At 40.1% G+C, this 15,876-nt stretch overlaps 1 protein-coding gene across 6 annotated transcripts in view; it reads left to right on the forward strand.

Annotated features, from left to right (window-relative positions):
• Positions 1-13,881, forward strand: part of st3gal4 (ST3 beta-galactoside alpha-2,3-sialyltransferase 4) — a 34,667-nt gene extending 20,786 nt beyond the window's left edge. For 4 of the 6 annotated variants that reach the window (XM_080289318.1, XM_080289319.1, XM_026191635.2 and 1 more), the window contains 9 exons: positions 2,184-2,265; positions 2,606-2,695; positions 3,981-4,078; positions 4,294-4,357; positions 5,043-5,138; positions 7,356-7,554; positions 7,990-8,127; positions 12,808-12,963; positions 13,062-13,881. In XM_080289318.1, the coding sequence (XP_080145444.1) occupies positions 2,184-2,265; positions 2,606-2,695; positions 3,981-4,078; positions 4,294-4,357; positions 5,043-5,138; positions 7,356-7,554; positions 7,990-8,127; positions 12,808-12,963; positions 13,062-13,151 (1,013 nt within the window). In that variant the 3' untranslated portion in view covers positions 13,152-13,881. The remainder of the gene's footprint in view (positions 1-2,183; positions 2,266-2,605; positions 2,696-3,980; positions 4,079-4,293; positions 4,358-5,042; positions 5,139-7,355; positions 7,555-7,989; positions 8,128-12,807; positions 12,964-13,061) is intronic. The other 2 variants (XM_080289320.1, XM_026191636.2) reach the window with 1 other exon arrangement.
• The last annotated feature ends 1,995 nt before the right edge of the window (positions 13,882-15,876 follow it).

A 15,876-nucleotide genomic window follows, 5' to 3' on the forward strand; every position in this document is an offset into this window, starting at 1 on the left:
GTAGTCATAACTTCTTACCTGAAGTTCAGTTCACACTCAGACCAGTGGCCGCCTCGGGTTTCTCCTCCTCCTGCCTCCCCTCTCCCTCGTCCACCTGCCAGCCTCCACCACTTGTTAATTTTACTGAATCTGTGGAAGCTACGCCATAGCCACCACCAAACAACTGAGTTATTTTTACACACCGGCCAGCAACTGGCCAATCCACCACCTTTCATTTATACCGTTACAAAAAAAAAATCATCGGCCCACCGAGCAAATGCCTGGTATGCCTGATGGCCAGTCCAGCTATGGTCGTGCCATCAGTTAACCCTTCACGTGACACAGTTGGCACGCGTGCCTAGGGTTGCCGACCCCTGCTTTAGAGTAATTTCATGGAGATGTTGTTAAAAAAAAAAGAAAAAGAAAACTTTTGATGCTCCCAAATGCACATTAACATAAGTCCAGTATATCAAATGATACTCATATACAACCCTCATTCCATACATGTGCTATGTAAAATTTAAATAAAAAGAGAATGCAATGAACCCATATTTCATTCACAATAGAACATAGAAAACATATTGAATGTTGAAACTTAGAAATTTGCCATTTTATGAACAAAATAAGTCATTTTGAATTTGGTGGCAGCAGCACGTTCAAAAAAGTTGGGTAACAGCTGTGTTTACCACTGTGTAGTATCCTTGTTTCTCTTCTTCTTTGACTTCGTTGTATTTTTGGTTTCATGATGTATCAACTGTTTTCAGTTGATGAAAGGTTTGGAGTGCTGTTCAGCACATGGTCAAAGGAGCTTGCAAAGAAAAGCGTCTGGACTTCTTTAAGTTACTTGAAGACGTTTCACCTCTCATCCGAGAAGCTTCTTCAGTTCTAAGGTCAAATGGTGGGGAGTCCCTGATTTAAACCTAGTGGGAGTGTCCCCCCGCAGAGGGACAAAAGGACCCCCTGATGATCCTCTAATCGCCTGAGCCAAGGTGTGAAACTGGGTGTGGGTCCCAATCAGCCAGGGTTTCGGGTGAGCTCATTGTGAAACCTGGCCCCACCTTATCATGCGAATTCCTGAGGTCAGATGGCCCAGGGTGTGAGTGGGCGTTAAGGCGTCTGGGGAGGTAACTCAAAACTGGATTATAGATGGCAGACACCGCCTCTGTTCAAAGATGGTCGCTCACAGTGGACATAGATGGCTTCTTTCACTCCTCTTTCAAACCATCTGTCCTCTCTGTCCAAAATTTGAACATTGACATCCTCAAAAGGGGATGCCAATGTTCACATGTTTGACCTTAGAACTGAAGAAGCTTCTCGGATGAGAGGTGAAATGTCTTCAAGCAACTTAAAGAAGTCCAGACTCTTTTCTTTGCAAGCTCCTTTGACTACAATGACCTGGATGACTGAGAACCTTCACAGACATACTGTTCAGCACATGTACTTTTCTGCTATGAAACTGTTGTAACAGAGGTGGTATGTGGTTTAGCATCGTCTTGCTAAAATATGTGCAACCTTTCCTGAAAGACACATTTTCTGGATTGGAGCATATGTTGATCTTAAACCTGTATTTACACTTTCAAATTTCAGAAATGGTTTGTAGACAGATTTGTTTGCAGATTGATGAACCTCTGCCCAGCTTTACTTCTGTCAAACTGCCTCTCTAAGGTGCTCTTGTTATTCCCAATCATGTAACTAACATGTAGTCAACTAACCAAATTAGTTGCAAAATGTTCCCCTAGCTGTTTCTTTTTAGCACCACTGACCTTTTGAGCCCTTTGTTGCCATCGTTTTCTAATATTTTTCATGAAAAAGTAGAATATCTCAGTTTAAACATTTGTTATGTGTTCTGTTGTGAATAAAATATGTGTTTATGAGATTTGCAAGTTTTTTCAGTGTATTTAAAGAATTCAAACCATTTTTGAGAACATCGTATCGTAATTTGTGATCTTCACTCTTTGCTGTTAAAAATAAATCCTAGCAGATGGACAGTTTCCTATAAGCCTTTGCATTTGTCTTAATTTGGAAAGTGATATTTGAATGAAAATCAGTTTCATTGGCATTGCCCGTACACCTGTTTCAAAATGGCACGTCAGAAAAAGCAAACATCATAATTTGCATAGAAGAAGACTGAGCATTGTCTCTCAGGTGACTCTACTTTTATACCCTGATATGTTTGCTTCTGTTTTTGTCTTTGTCTGCTCCAGTATGGTGGCCTAGGCTCCTCCCAGTTCTCCTGTTCTTCGTCACCTTTGTCATGTTCTACTGTTCGTATGCCTTGATTCAGAGGTAATCTCACACAAAGACACTCTAACACAAACATGTCTGTCTTTCTTTCTTTCTTTCTTTCTTTCTTTCTTTCTTTCTTTCTTTCTTTCTTTCTTAATTTCTCTGGTATTGAGTCACAGAATCACAGTAATACCCATTTCGCAGGATTTCTGGCCAGCGCTGAGTCACTAAAATCTGAGAAGACAGCCTATTCACAAAGTGGTCTGAGCTGCTAGTCAACCAAAGCCTCACACATAGCAATTTTTGCACTTTTTGAGCATTTTGGACTAAATTACTGGCACTTTCCATTTTCACTGATTCAGCAGTAGTTTTCATGCCATCTGTGGCAACTGTCTTTCAGCTATGGAGGCACCAGCAAGTCTCCCAGCAGTAGCAAGTCGCTGTGTGGTGGCTGGCTAACCCAGAAGAAATGGGAGAGCCTTAACTTTAAGTGAGTAATGGCATGTCTGTGTGTTCTTTTTTCTTTTTTTCTTTTTTTTGGGGAAACTGACTTATTAAAGGAGTGGTGTATAGCAGTGTTTTTATTTGAACATAAAGTGCCGAGTTCCTTGAAACTGGACTGCTCTGTACCAGTCATGACAGAAAAGCATATTTTACAGAGAAGAAGAGTTATGTTTAAAAGAAGAGTTTCCATCTAAATAATGGTTACAGTAAGTTTCAGTCATTCCAGTGGAATGTCTTGATAAAAAGCCAGAGAGAGGGAGTTAATGTGAAAAACTAATTTTGGCTAACAATGTCTTCATGACATATACATATTTTTTTTATAACTTGATAATGTCTAGCCCGTTTTGTTAACTAATCCCTGTTTCACATTCTCTAACATGCTCACAGTTATCTATCTTTTAGTCTCTTTATCAGTTTATCGACCTGTATATTTACTCACCTTTATTCTTGGCTCTGCTCTATTAGTAAAAGGGAATGTGTGGTTTGGCCAAACCTCATCCAAGGTCACTGTTTATTTATTTAGCCCAGTCGACCTTCCACCGCCTGCCCTTTAACATTTGCAACAGTTAAGATGTGTAGCTGAAAAAGAGTTCAGTTCAGAGTTACCAGTCCGTTGTTCTTGGATTTTTAACATGAGTCAGTCACAGGGAAGCCTGCGAGGCAGTTACAATGACATTTCTCTAATTAGACTCCCTGCCCGGAGATTTATCCTGATCTCCTACAGAGGGCTAGCTGGCACACAAGAGTAATAAATGCCTGAGAGACTTACTGTCAAAGACAGTAGGTTATAAACAGCTGGAGTGAGTGAGCACAGAAGAGCAACTGTTTCACATATTACAACCTGCCACATTTGTCTCACTCCACAGGCTCTGTGAGCATTATTGTTTTCTTTCCCCTCTCCATGGCGAGGGAATGTCAGCGGAGAATTTTAATGAAGGAAATTGCTATTGAATGGCATCATATAAATAGGTGATTTTCTTATAACGAGGTTGGCTTACCTGCTTAATGGGTACCAGAACATTTGGTAACGCTAGTGCATCAGTTAAGATTACGAAGCAGTTTTTTTTCTTTTTTATGTGCTAGCTTGAACACTGTACTGCTTGGCAGAACAGATGGTATTGTCTATTGTGTGGGTTGATTATTTTAGACAAAAAACTTGAAGCAGTTTTCTTTGCTCTCCCGGCCACAAAGCCTCTGGCAGCATAACTCATCTGTACACTGAAACTGTGTGGTATCATCTTATAAACCCTGCTTTGACATTTCTCATGCAGCATTAGCAGACGGACGCAGCTCTTTATGAAAATGGAGGATTTCTTTTGGCGGCAGCATCTGTCAGATCTGGCATTACCTTATGGCATTAAGGGCAGTGGTATGTTGACCTTGCATTTTAAATTAATCCCCACTCTTCCCACTCACTTTTAGCAAATTTGTCTCATTTTGACTGGGACCAGGACTGGGGATTAAATAGATGACATCTTAAACTGTTAATACAGCTGAAACCCAGGACTGTAGCTTTTTCACCAATTCAAGCTCTGTGTTCGGCGTGAACTTTTGAACTTCTCCATTTCTCACTTTTCATCCCAGAGCTGCTGCTACTGAAAGTGCTTGCTGTAACTACAAATTATCACGTGCCAGCCAACATTGAAAAGTAAGTTTGAGCACACTTTAGCAAACTTGGCCAACAGTAGTAAAGCGAATTAGTTTAACATTGCAATCATGGATAACGATTTGCTTTTTTAGACCATCTTACAATTTATTTATTTACAAGAATATTAATCTGCACTTTTCTAATTATTCTAAATATTCTTAACTATTTAAAAATTTTTCAGTATCCTGCTCTGTTTACCAATTCAAGCCATCATGCTCAAAATAGAGTAGGCCAAGATCGGTGCCAACAAATACACACTATGCAGTCCTGTGAAAAACACCCTATGATTCAACAGCTTGTGGCGCCGCCTTTAGCTGCCTCGTTCTTTTTAGAAAGACGAGGCCTTCTCTTGGCAAACGTTCCAAACAAGCCACACTTGTTCCATCTTTTTTTAATTGTGCTGTCACGAACTTTAACGTTTAACATGCTAACTGTGGCCTTGTACTTGATTTTTAACATGGTTGCAAAGAGTTCTGTGAAAACGCTCTCTGTAACTGTTCCCTATAACTGTTCCCTATGTCCTCGCGTGCTGTTCCAGTAGTGATGATAGGTTTTTGCCTCCAGAGAGCCATTTTGTTTGTAACTGAACAAAACATGTTCATTTTAAGACTGATGAGAAACCTTGATAAAGACAAATTTGCCACATTTAATTCATAATGTGAACCTGTGTTGTTTTTCTCCACAGCCTTGAGTGCAGAACTTGTGTAGTCATAGGTAATGGCTTTGCCATTAAAAACAGCTCCCTGGGAAGCATCATCAATAAATACGATGTGGTCATTCGGTAAGCAATAATCATACTCCACACAACAGTGAAATCATTTTTCCTGATTATGGTATTAAAATGAAATGATATGCTCTACTGTGCAATAATAGTGGGGTTAAAGTGTGTTTGAAAGTGTCTGCCATATATTTAAATCCAATTATTTAGATGGATGCTTGGATTTAAAATGTTCAAAGTTGCAAACAATGAAGTCAGTATATGGCTTAAATGTCTTTAAGCCAGAAGCTCAGACTTCAGACTGCTCTAAATAGTTGATTGCTGACAGTCTTCAGTCCCTCAGCCTGAAAGGCTTGGGGTAATGTCATCACCTCGCCTGGTGGACAGCCAGGTTGGGTGGATACCCAAGTTTGCGAGCGCAATAACTCGTGAATTAAGGGATGTAGGACTTTCAAATATGGGTGCATGTACAAGCAGGTTGAGGGATAGAGCTGTTGGCGATATCATTAGTGAGGTCATCTACACTTTTTGTTGTAGGGATTGAAACCCAACCAACCTGCTGTTCTGCCCTTCTGTTTATCAAGCACAGCCAATCAGAAAAAATCATGTCCAAGGTTGATTTAAAAGGAGAGCAGTTAAACTTCCATGTTTCAAGGCAGTTAGGACTCATTGCTATTGCATTTTAAAAAAGAGAATGTGTTGATTTCTTTTACCCTCAGCCTCTCTAAATAGGGTTTAATTCACTTAGCTGTAGACTGTATAAGCATGTGACTCTGACACAGAGCCGTCCTCTCAGGCTAAGTTTGGGTCAAATCAGGTTCTTTAAAAGCAGAAAAGAAAGCATTGAGTTTACTCAGGGACAAAGGCATCTAGCAGATCTGACTCTACAGCCTTGGAATGAACGACCGCATTCTGAGTTTTTTTTAAGCCTCTTTCAAACAGCCAGAATTAGGCCTGGCAGCAATGCACCCCCCCCCCCCCCCCCGAACCCCCCTCTTTCCCTCCCCTCACGTCTCTCGCTCTCTTCTAATTATTTTCCAGCCAAGTCAGGTTATTGACACTCAGAATTCAATGCATGCCTGAGATTTTGACGTCATCTGGCTTTTTTCCTGCCATGGAAACACTGCTTGACTTCTTAAAAGCCTGTTGAGAATTAAGTTCTCAAAGTGCTTGCTAATAATTTAATGTTCTCAGTCTGTGCTATTGAATTTTTCAACTATAGAGTTATATTGTATTTTTTTGTTAAGTGATGAAACACAGATGTTTTTTTATTTCACAGAGTGAACAAGGTTTCGAATTTCAGGCTGTGTACAGCGTAGAGTGAGTTAGTCATCCTGTTCTGAGGCAACTTTTTAACTTTTATTAATTTTCCCCCCCAGCTCTTAATCGTGTGATAGATAATATCTGTCAGTAGACGACATATCTGGGTGCAACTTTACACATACACCAAAATTAATGCTGCTGCAACTTCTTAGTATTCATAAGACTGATTGCGGTGTGACATGTTGGTAAATCGTGTTTTATTTGCCATCACAGAAGTGCGTTTTCTCCAGTTTTATTTTTACAGTGATTGCATCTCTGCTGAGTAAACCTTGACCAGAAAAAGAGTGTTGCAAGTTGTCCTTGTTGCACATTAATGTGTCAGAAACTAAAGAGATGGTCATGGACTATCTGTGCAATAAAGGATGTCGCTGTTGAGTTTGTGCATCAGCATAAAGTTCTGTAAAAAAAAACATATGCATACTTGAGTTCATTGCACCACCCCTCCCCTGCAGCTCAGCCAGGGACCACAACTCTGCCACATGTACTTATTCAGGTTGTCCGTGTATAGTTTATTGATCTGCAACATGTAAGTGTGAAAAATCTGCAAAAACACAAGAAATCAAGAATTGTCAACTTCGGGCTGAAGGACCCATGAGCTTATGTGATTTACAAGAATTGTTACTCCTCCTAGAGTATTATCAGATTTCAGTGAACATTGCATGCAAAGATCACCTAATGGATCTTTACCTAAACTATGCTCAAGGCCGAGGTCATGTTACCTCCAGTGTCTTTAAGCATGCGATCAGACCTTAAATCATTTATGTAAAAACTGAATCGGTTGAAGCTCTGAGAGGCTAGCTGCAGGTGGGGAGTGCAGTATTTCACGATCCACTGAATAATGGTTATTCAATGCTCATTTACATCAACTTTTTTCTAATTGCAAAAATTGAAATCCTGACTAAAACAGCTCTGAAAATCCTTTTTTAAATTTCTTTACATATTTTATTCCTGCCTCAGGTTGAATGATGCCCCGGTAAGAGGCTATGAGGAAGACGTGGGGAACAAGACCACCATGAGGTTCTTCTACCCTGAGTCAGCCTTCTACAACCCTGGACTGGACAATGAGCCTGACACCCTTATGGTCCTGGTGCCTTTCAAACAGCAAGATCTACGGTGGCTCAAAGAGATCCTCTACAATGAGAAGAGGGTACTGGATGTGTGTGAGAATGCACTCTCCCACATGCAAACACAGACTCTCTTACGCACACACAGTCATCTCCCTTTCTTTCGTTCTTTCCTCTCTCTGCCTCAACTGAACACATTCTGTTTACTTTTCAAGCTTGTCTGTCTTGCATATCAGGAACAACTACTTAAGAGGTTCCACTTGAGCAGTGCCAGCACTCTCCAGAGTTAAATGTTGTTTCCATTGCAGGCATCGTTCACTCCGTATCCCACGGCACCTCCGGCCTCCTGCTGCTAATAGTTGCAGGGTCATTACCCGCTAATTTGCACATCGATTTAGTGTCCTCCAAACATGGAGATTTACATGCGTCTCTCCTTGCATGCATCCATTCTGCCAAATAAAGGGCAATTCGTGGCCGTTTTCACTCTCAGTCTGTAAACACCCTGTCTGTTTTTTTGTCTTTGCCAGGTCAGGAAAGGCTTTTGGAAGCCCCCTCCTCAAATTTGGTTGGGTGATGCCAGTAAAGTTAGAGTGCTGGACCCACACTTCTTGCATCAGACTGCAGTCAAGCTGCTAAAGATCAATTTTCACCCCAAGAGCAAACAGGTGAGTGATCACTTTCACTTAAGTGTTTTTTGTTTGGTTTTTTTGCAGTCGTGACTATGCGTGATCTCAATTTGTGGTAGTAGAAGTTTCAGTGCAGATCGAAACCAAACTGTCTTTATTCCTTATTCAAATCAGTCCCATTTCTTACTTAATCATAAGTTTTTGCTCTGTAATTGTGGTGGGGATGTTGCAATACCAAGAATTTCTGGCATCCTCTGCAGCAGACTTTTCTTCCTCTTCTGTGCTCTTTTTCCTATGTTTCTGTTCTTCTTTTCTGGCCTTTCACTGCTTCCCACATGAATGTTAACAAGGGTGGACGGAGCCTCTGCTGATTAGGCACTGCTCCTCAGAATGATCCGTCATGACCTTTGTGGTAAACAGTTTATTGTAAGAGGCGTTTCTGCTGAAATCTAGTTGGTGATTACTGTGAATTTGGTGACAATTAGCTTCTGCTTGGCGTCCTGGTATCTCACTGTAAGATAACTGTCTCATGTCTTTAATGATAAATCGGTGGTTCCCTGGGAAATAATTGGCTTATTTCATTTTTTTGGGGGTAAGAAAAGCCAAAATATTGTTTTCTTATTGTATGTCTTCAAAGGTAAAAGGCAGTTCCCAGTGTGCTTATCTGTGATGCGGAGTATTGCTTTTGTACTGTGGCCTTCACTAACTTTTAACTCGATTTTAATGTTTAGTTGGTTTTCACTGAGCATATCCTTTGACATTTTAAAGTAGAAGGCAAATGAAACGCAAGATGGCTGAATCAAAACACGAAAAGTAAAAGTGAAAGCATTGCTCTAAACCCATAAACTCGAGGAAAAACAGCAGTTGCGCAATGAAGATCCAGAGTGCATGACATTTCTTTTTTTTCCCCTGCTGATCAGATTTTGAAACACCACGAGATCCCTCTTGGACTGAAACTGGTGTATTACAGCATTTTTTATTGGCCCATAGCATCTCATCTTCCAAGTGTGGCTTTCTGTGTGTTTGGTGGGGATCGTCGTCGATGTGGATCTTCAGCCAAGTTTTGTTTTGGTTCTGCTTGTTCCCACTGAGACCTTTTTGTCAAAGACTTGACAATGGGTGTAACCATTTCAGATTGCGGTATAAACACAGTTGGTTCACTGCAAGACGAGAGTGAGGAGCGGGAAGGCAGAGATCCTGCAGGCAATCAGCGGGCTCACTCGACAGGAGCTCTGTACCATCTGTGCAGCTTGTACGGGAATGGCTAGGGGGCAGCAGTAGGAGAGGTGGGATGAAGTGGTGGGAGAACTGGGGCCTGCAGGCAGTAAAGTTTTCAAGTAACACCTGAATTATGTTTATTCGGGGCTGTAAGCATGACATTTTTTACACATTACTGAACACGATGGAAATGTGCATCTGGCACGCCCTCACTCTGTGTTGTTGTTGGATACATTTTGTCTCATTTTGGAACTCCTGTGCTTTGGCATCATCAGTTTCCCTCAGGTTACCGATTATGCTCTGTGCAGCGGCAAAAACTCTGTTTCAGATTCTTGACAAGGCTACTCAAACAAATTGTTATCTCTGTTGCTATAACCAACTGCACATTTGTTTAGACACACATTTTGCAAAAAATTAACCCTGAGGGTACAAAAGCTCAACGACTCACGCAAATGAACACTTACTGTCATCTACATGCCGGTGTGTTGTGTGTAGGCTTTCTTTTAAACATCTCCTGAAAAAGGCAGAAGTAGAGTTATCAGCACACATTGAGGAGCTGTGCTGATCATTCACTGAGTACCGGATGCCAGCCTGACCTGTTGCTAAACTATAAAAAAAAAACACACTTGAGCCCTACTGTACCTCTGAATAAACTTTTAAAATAGCACTTCCCCTGAGGTTTCACACTTCAACGTGGGTTTCAAAAACCTCCACTGAGACAACGTCCACACCAGCCCAGATAAATTTGAAAACGGCGTTTTCATCTGAAACTGAAAGCAACAGCTAGTTTCACAGGCTGTGCTGCCAGATCTGTTATTCAAATATAGATGTGTGGCATCACTGAAATATCAGAATCTTAGCTAAAGCTCACAAAACCATTTCCATGACCACCAAACACAGCTAAAACAACAAATCTGACAGCATGTACACGGACAATGTCTCTGTTGAAAGCACAGATCTCACCGAGTCCAAAAGTGCAAGTTTCATCACGACCCAACCAAAAATTCACTAAGCCAGCAGCAAAAGGAGACCAAAATTTTGCTTCAAGTGTGACAAACATTAGCATCAGTTCTGTCTTACCTGTGCTGTATTGTTACCAAAAAAATCCACTTTGATGCAATCACATTTCCTGCACAGCTCCATTTCGCAGTGTGTTTCAACAGCAGTTTCCTGTCATAAATTCCTACTTTCTGCCTTATTTGATTCTTTACGCGCGGACGCATTACGCACCAGTCCATAATTTTTTAGAGTATGTTTATTGATTTGTTTTGCGAAATTGACCTCCAGCAAGAAAGCCAAATTTCTGCTTTTCAATGCTGAAGAAATATCAGCTCTCACAGATGGTGCCAAATTTTTTTAATTTGCAAAATCAAACCTCTGTAACTTTGCTCTGTTTCACTTCAGCAGCATTGATCTTTCCACGGGTAATGTCCATCTGTTGACTCATGGTTTTCTTCAGTTTTTGATCTACTGCAGCACAGGTTCATGCTGTAAAAGACACACAAAAAATTAGGCCAAGAAAAAAAATCTGTGTTCCATCCTCAGTTACTTTGACACAATGACGTCTGTTGTGATACTTACACCTGTGATGTGATTAAGGCTCACTTATATGTTAACTTTATTTTGATATCAGGATGGTTTACACAGAGTTTTTTCCAAAACAAGAGGTTGCAGATGCTGTGTTGACATTTCACTAAATAAGTTTAAATACTTTTTCATTGTTAACATTTGATGAGGAACAGTGGGGTGTTAACTTTTTCTGACTCCTGAAGGGAGGCACGCCAGAAAAAAAGTTTGAGATCTATTGGTTTTGACATTCAGTAAGCCCCGTAACTAGAAAAGAACATACTGGAAGTCGGCTAATATAAACACCGGTGCATTTACCGATGGAGCATTGCACAGGAAAAAAACACAAAACACAGATGATGATTTGGAAAGATGAAGAATAAAAGGTTTTTGTTAAAGTGGGTTTTAATTTGAAAAGTGAATGAGAGTTTCTTTTGTCTTCAGGTCATATGGAAATAATTCTTCTTCTTGCCTATGTGAGCACGCGTAATCATAATCAGTCATAGAGGGAGTGGCAAACAGCACAGGGGAATTTCTGTGGACAGAAAGAGCCAGCCAGGAATAACACAACAAACATGTCTCCTCTCATTAAATCTCACATTACCTTGAGTTCTAGTTTTTCCTTAAAGAAGCAAAAATAAAATATCAGCCGGAAGGTTTTGCTTCCTGCATGTTCTTTTGTCATTGTTTTTAGGCAGAAACCAATTAAGGAATGTGACATGCACAAAATGTGAAGGGAAATGTATATCACCGCTGTTTGTGGGCTGTTTTTCCCTCGGGATATACAGGAAAAATTGTAGTGTGGAATCGAATTGTAGGAATTAGTCTGTGTCCTCTTTACAGACGTAGTCCACCTGGATTTCATCACACCAGACCAGCTTTCAGCCAAATCTTGAGTTTTTTATGTCTCTGTAACTAACTTGCAGCCACACTAAAACCTTTGCAGGTTAGTGTGTGTGCACCTGTACATTAGTGATAAGGCCAGCATTTTCACTTGCAGGACTACGTATGTATCTGTCACAATGACTTTAGACAATAAACTCATCCTTTACCATGGCACACCCATTTTTACTCTGCTTACATGGTGCACCCATGCTTACTCTGCATATGTCCACTTTTTTTTAACAACATAATTGCTAACCATACCATTAAGTCATGGCAGAGGCTTTATATGTGTAGTAACCATCAATTTTTCACACACCTTTCCTTTCCTTCCTCTCGATTACTGTGAAAAAGACTAATTTACTGTAATCGAGGGGAAGGAAAGGAAAGGCAGAGGGCTTAAATGCTTTGAATCACTGTGTTTGAAAAAGCAGCTGTACTTTGCTTGAGAACAGCAGTCTCAGAGCTGCAAATGAATTTCAAAATAAAATGTCAAAATACTCAAGTTTTTCTGTTTTTAAGAGTTTAAGTTAATTGTTGTGCACAACGTTTAAATTCTGTTGGAACAGTAGGTGGTTGAAATAAAAAGCATAGAAACAAAACTGTGTTTGCATAAGCCATGTGGGTGAGGTTATGAGAGCAAATACTGCAGATAGAAATGCTTGTGCAAATGAACCGCATATAAAGCTGCAGTTTTCCTCTATCGCCATCTAGTGGTGAAATGAGGGGCTTCTTTTAGGGTTTCAGTTCCAAAGCCATCTGGAGATTGTTTTTACATCATAAGCTCTTTTGCACAACCAGCAAAGCTCAGCATGTACATTTTTTACATGCTTTAAGTAACTCTCCTTCTATAAAGTTAATTTGATTTATACAAACCTGTTTTTGTTTATTGTTTATTTATTTTTTTTATCTGTTTTTACTCAGGTGTGCAAGGTAAAAATCTTTCAGTTCTTTATTTGGGGGTATCTACTAATATTTGCTAATTTTAGAAATAATAAATCATGAAAACAAGAAGAAGTGCAGTGGGCTGTCATGATCTCTTGCTTGTTGCAGATCCCAGTGCATCCCACCACGGGTATACTTGCCATTTTTGTTGCTCTCAACTACTGTGACGTGGTCCACGTTGCTGGATTCGGATACCCTCGCTCAAAGAGCCAACAGCAGCAGCCGATCCATTACTATGGATATGCCACCATGAAGTCTATGAAGGTGCGCGGCCACCTGTAGTGATGTACTTTTTGTTTTAACACGCTCACTGGCAAAGCTTCATATTCCTTGAATACTAATGCTCCTCCACTCTGTTACAGAATTCTTACCACGACCTTAATCATGAAGCTGAAGCCTTAAAAAGACTGGAGGATTCGGGAGCCATTCTCTACCTGCATCCACATTTATGATACAGATCCATCTCCATTTTTCGTGGGGTCATCTGTCTCAGCTCTTAATGTGCCTTCTGTGGTTGGATATTTGATTTTTTCTGAACGTGACAATCCTGGCACCTTATGTGTGTTTTTCTCCTAAAGTGAAATAATAGAGCGATTTAACCGCTTTTCAAATGTTTTTCTTTGGTGATGTGGTTCAGCATTTTTTTCTAAAGAATCTTCAACTCTGTAGATAAAGAAATTAATTAATAAAATTCTGAAATAGAAAAAATGTTGGGCATCAATGCTAAGTGTAGCGACCCAGCTGTTTGTGACAAGATAGCTGCAGTAAACTGGTTTCATCAGTAGATGTCCAGTCTTGGTGCTTGTTGTTTTTCGGTTCTTGTGATGAACTGAGTTGATGGAATGAAAACATCTGACATGCGCAGTTTTCACTTGTCTGGACTTTTCACGTATATCGTTAAGATGTAAGCCTGATGCGAGTGGTTTATCGAGTTTAGAATGAAATTTGTTAATTTGAACTCTGATTCTTTATCTTTAAAGTATGGAACTGTGTTCAAGTTAATGTTTTTTTAAAAAAATCTAATGACAATTTTGCTCATTTGTTATACTTTGACTACGGTGATTGTTTCATTATTTATTTCATGGTTTTTTTTCAGATACAAATGGTACCACTGGATATTTTGTAATGTACAGAATAAAATACATTCGTAAATTAAAGGTGATTAAAACTGATCATAATTGATTTTACAGTTGCTTTGCCCTTTCTTAATGTTTTATTTTATTAGAATATTGCTGTTGTTACCACTAGATGGCAGTATGTCTCCATTGCATGCATAATATACAGTATATCCAGTCTACTGCACTGCACATGGTGCAATCATGCAGCAGCCCCCCCACCCCACGTGCCTCAAAGTGCCTGGAGTAATGGAAACACTAAACCTAGCATTAGTGCATGTGCTAGTGAACGTGTGCGGTATGAACGTCTGGGAAACCAAAAACCTAAAAACTTGGAAGGACTAAGATACAATTGCTGCAGGTGACATGCCAGCGATGATGGTCTGCTCTCTGTAGACACCAAACCTTCTATTAATGTTAACGTGAATGGAGCCTGGCCCTTGGCGCTTGAGCTGTGCTCATTCACAGAGTGGTACATCCTCAGCAGTGACAGTGACTGCCTCATCTGCTTATGTCAGTTTAATGGCAGACATATGCTGCGTTTTCAATTACCCCAGCAAATGCTGTGATACAGCCACTGCTACAACTTTGACTAATAGTAAAAGCACACTCACACTGTAGTTTCTCCAGATGTGAATGTGGTCTGTGGAGCTAGAGCGATATCACACCTGAGTGTAGTGTTGTGCCTTCTGAGCAGCAATGCAGACATTCTCCTGAAGGTCACACTGGAAGCGGGATACCTTTAAGCTGCAAATATGATTTACTGCGCCTGCATAATAGCAGAACCCACCACATGACCATGAATGGATACTACAAACTCGGTATATTTGCTGTGTGGCTCACGTCCACATGTTTTGCCTGCATATCACCTGTAAGGAGGACAGTCCTTTTTTTCAATAGAGTAGAAACAAACGTCATACACCCCTTACACTCAAATTGACAGTTGCTAACTGACACATTTGCAAATGAATCTAAAAGCAAAAACACATTTACAGTATAATCAGATTTGACTCATCCATTGTTTTGTGGATGGCTTTAACTTGCAAGGTAAACAAACATCTACCACCGGCTCATTTCATATGTGCACTGTTGCCATAATTAAGAACATCCTGTCTCAGGATGATGCAGAAAAACTAGTCTGTGCATTTATGTATTTTATGCTAGACTGCTCTCATTCCTTACAATTGGGTTTTCCTAAAAGCTCACTGAAAAGCTTGATCCAAAATGCTAATGCATGAGTACAAACAGGAACAAGAAAGGGAGGTTATATTTGTCTAACATTAGCTTCTCTTCGACTTCAGTTTAAAATTCTCTATTCTCACATATAAAACCTTGAATGATCAGGCCCCATTATATCTTAAAAAAACTCATAGAGCACTTCTCTGTCAGACAGCGTGCTTGCGGTTCTTAGTTACCAAAAGAAGAATGGGAGACAGACTCCTGTCCTGTGGAGCATGCTCACAGTTTGGGTTTTGGAGACAGACATCTTCTTTACTTTCAAAATTAAAGTTAAAACTTTCCTCTTCTTATAAAACTTTTATCAGCAATTTATCAGCTGACCCTGAATCATCCCTTAGCTTCCATGGTTCCATGATCACGATGCTTTTACATTCCAGTATGTCAACAACCATTCTCCTCTCTCTTCTGTAGTTTTCCTTGTGAATGGTGCTACTTGCTGTTTGTTATCTCCCTTTGCTCCACTTTTTTTTTTTTAAATCTCCTCTTTCCTCCCTCTGTCCAACTACTTGTGACAGATGGCTACCCTTTCCTGAGCTCAGGACTTTGAGTGTTTAAAGGAAGCCCTTCTTTCCCATCACTGACAAGTGTTTTTCCTCATAGGTTATCATCAGAAGTTACAGAGTGAATAGAGCACATCATCCTTCATCCTTCACCCTTAGATTTGCTCAAACCAACTCACATTCATGATTGTTTACATAATTACACACCATATGTTTAATCTCAAATGCAGAAGAACTTTTTCACATGTAACTGCTTCACATGGATCTGTTTATTTTGAGAATAAACAGATATCTGTTTGAATTAATGCTTTTCACAGAATTTC

Source organism: Astatotilapia calliptera, chromosome 14, assembly GCF_964374335.1.
Source record: "Astatotilapia calliptera chromosome 14, fAstCal68.1, whole genome shotgun sequence".
Lineage (NCBI taxonomy): Eukaryota > Metazoa > Chordata > Actinopteri > Cichliformes > Cichlidae > Astatotilapia > Astatotilapia calliptera.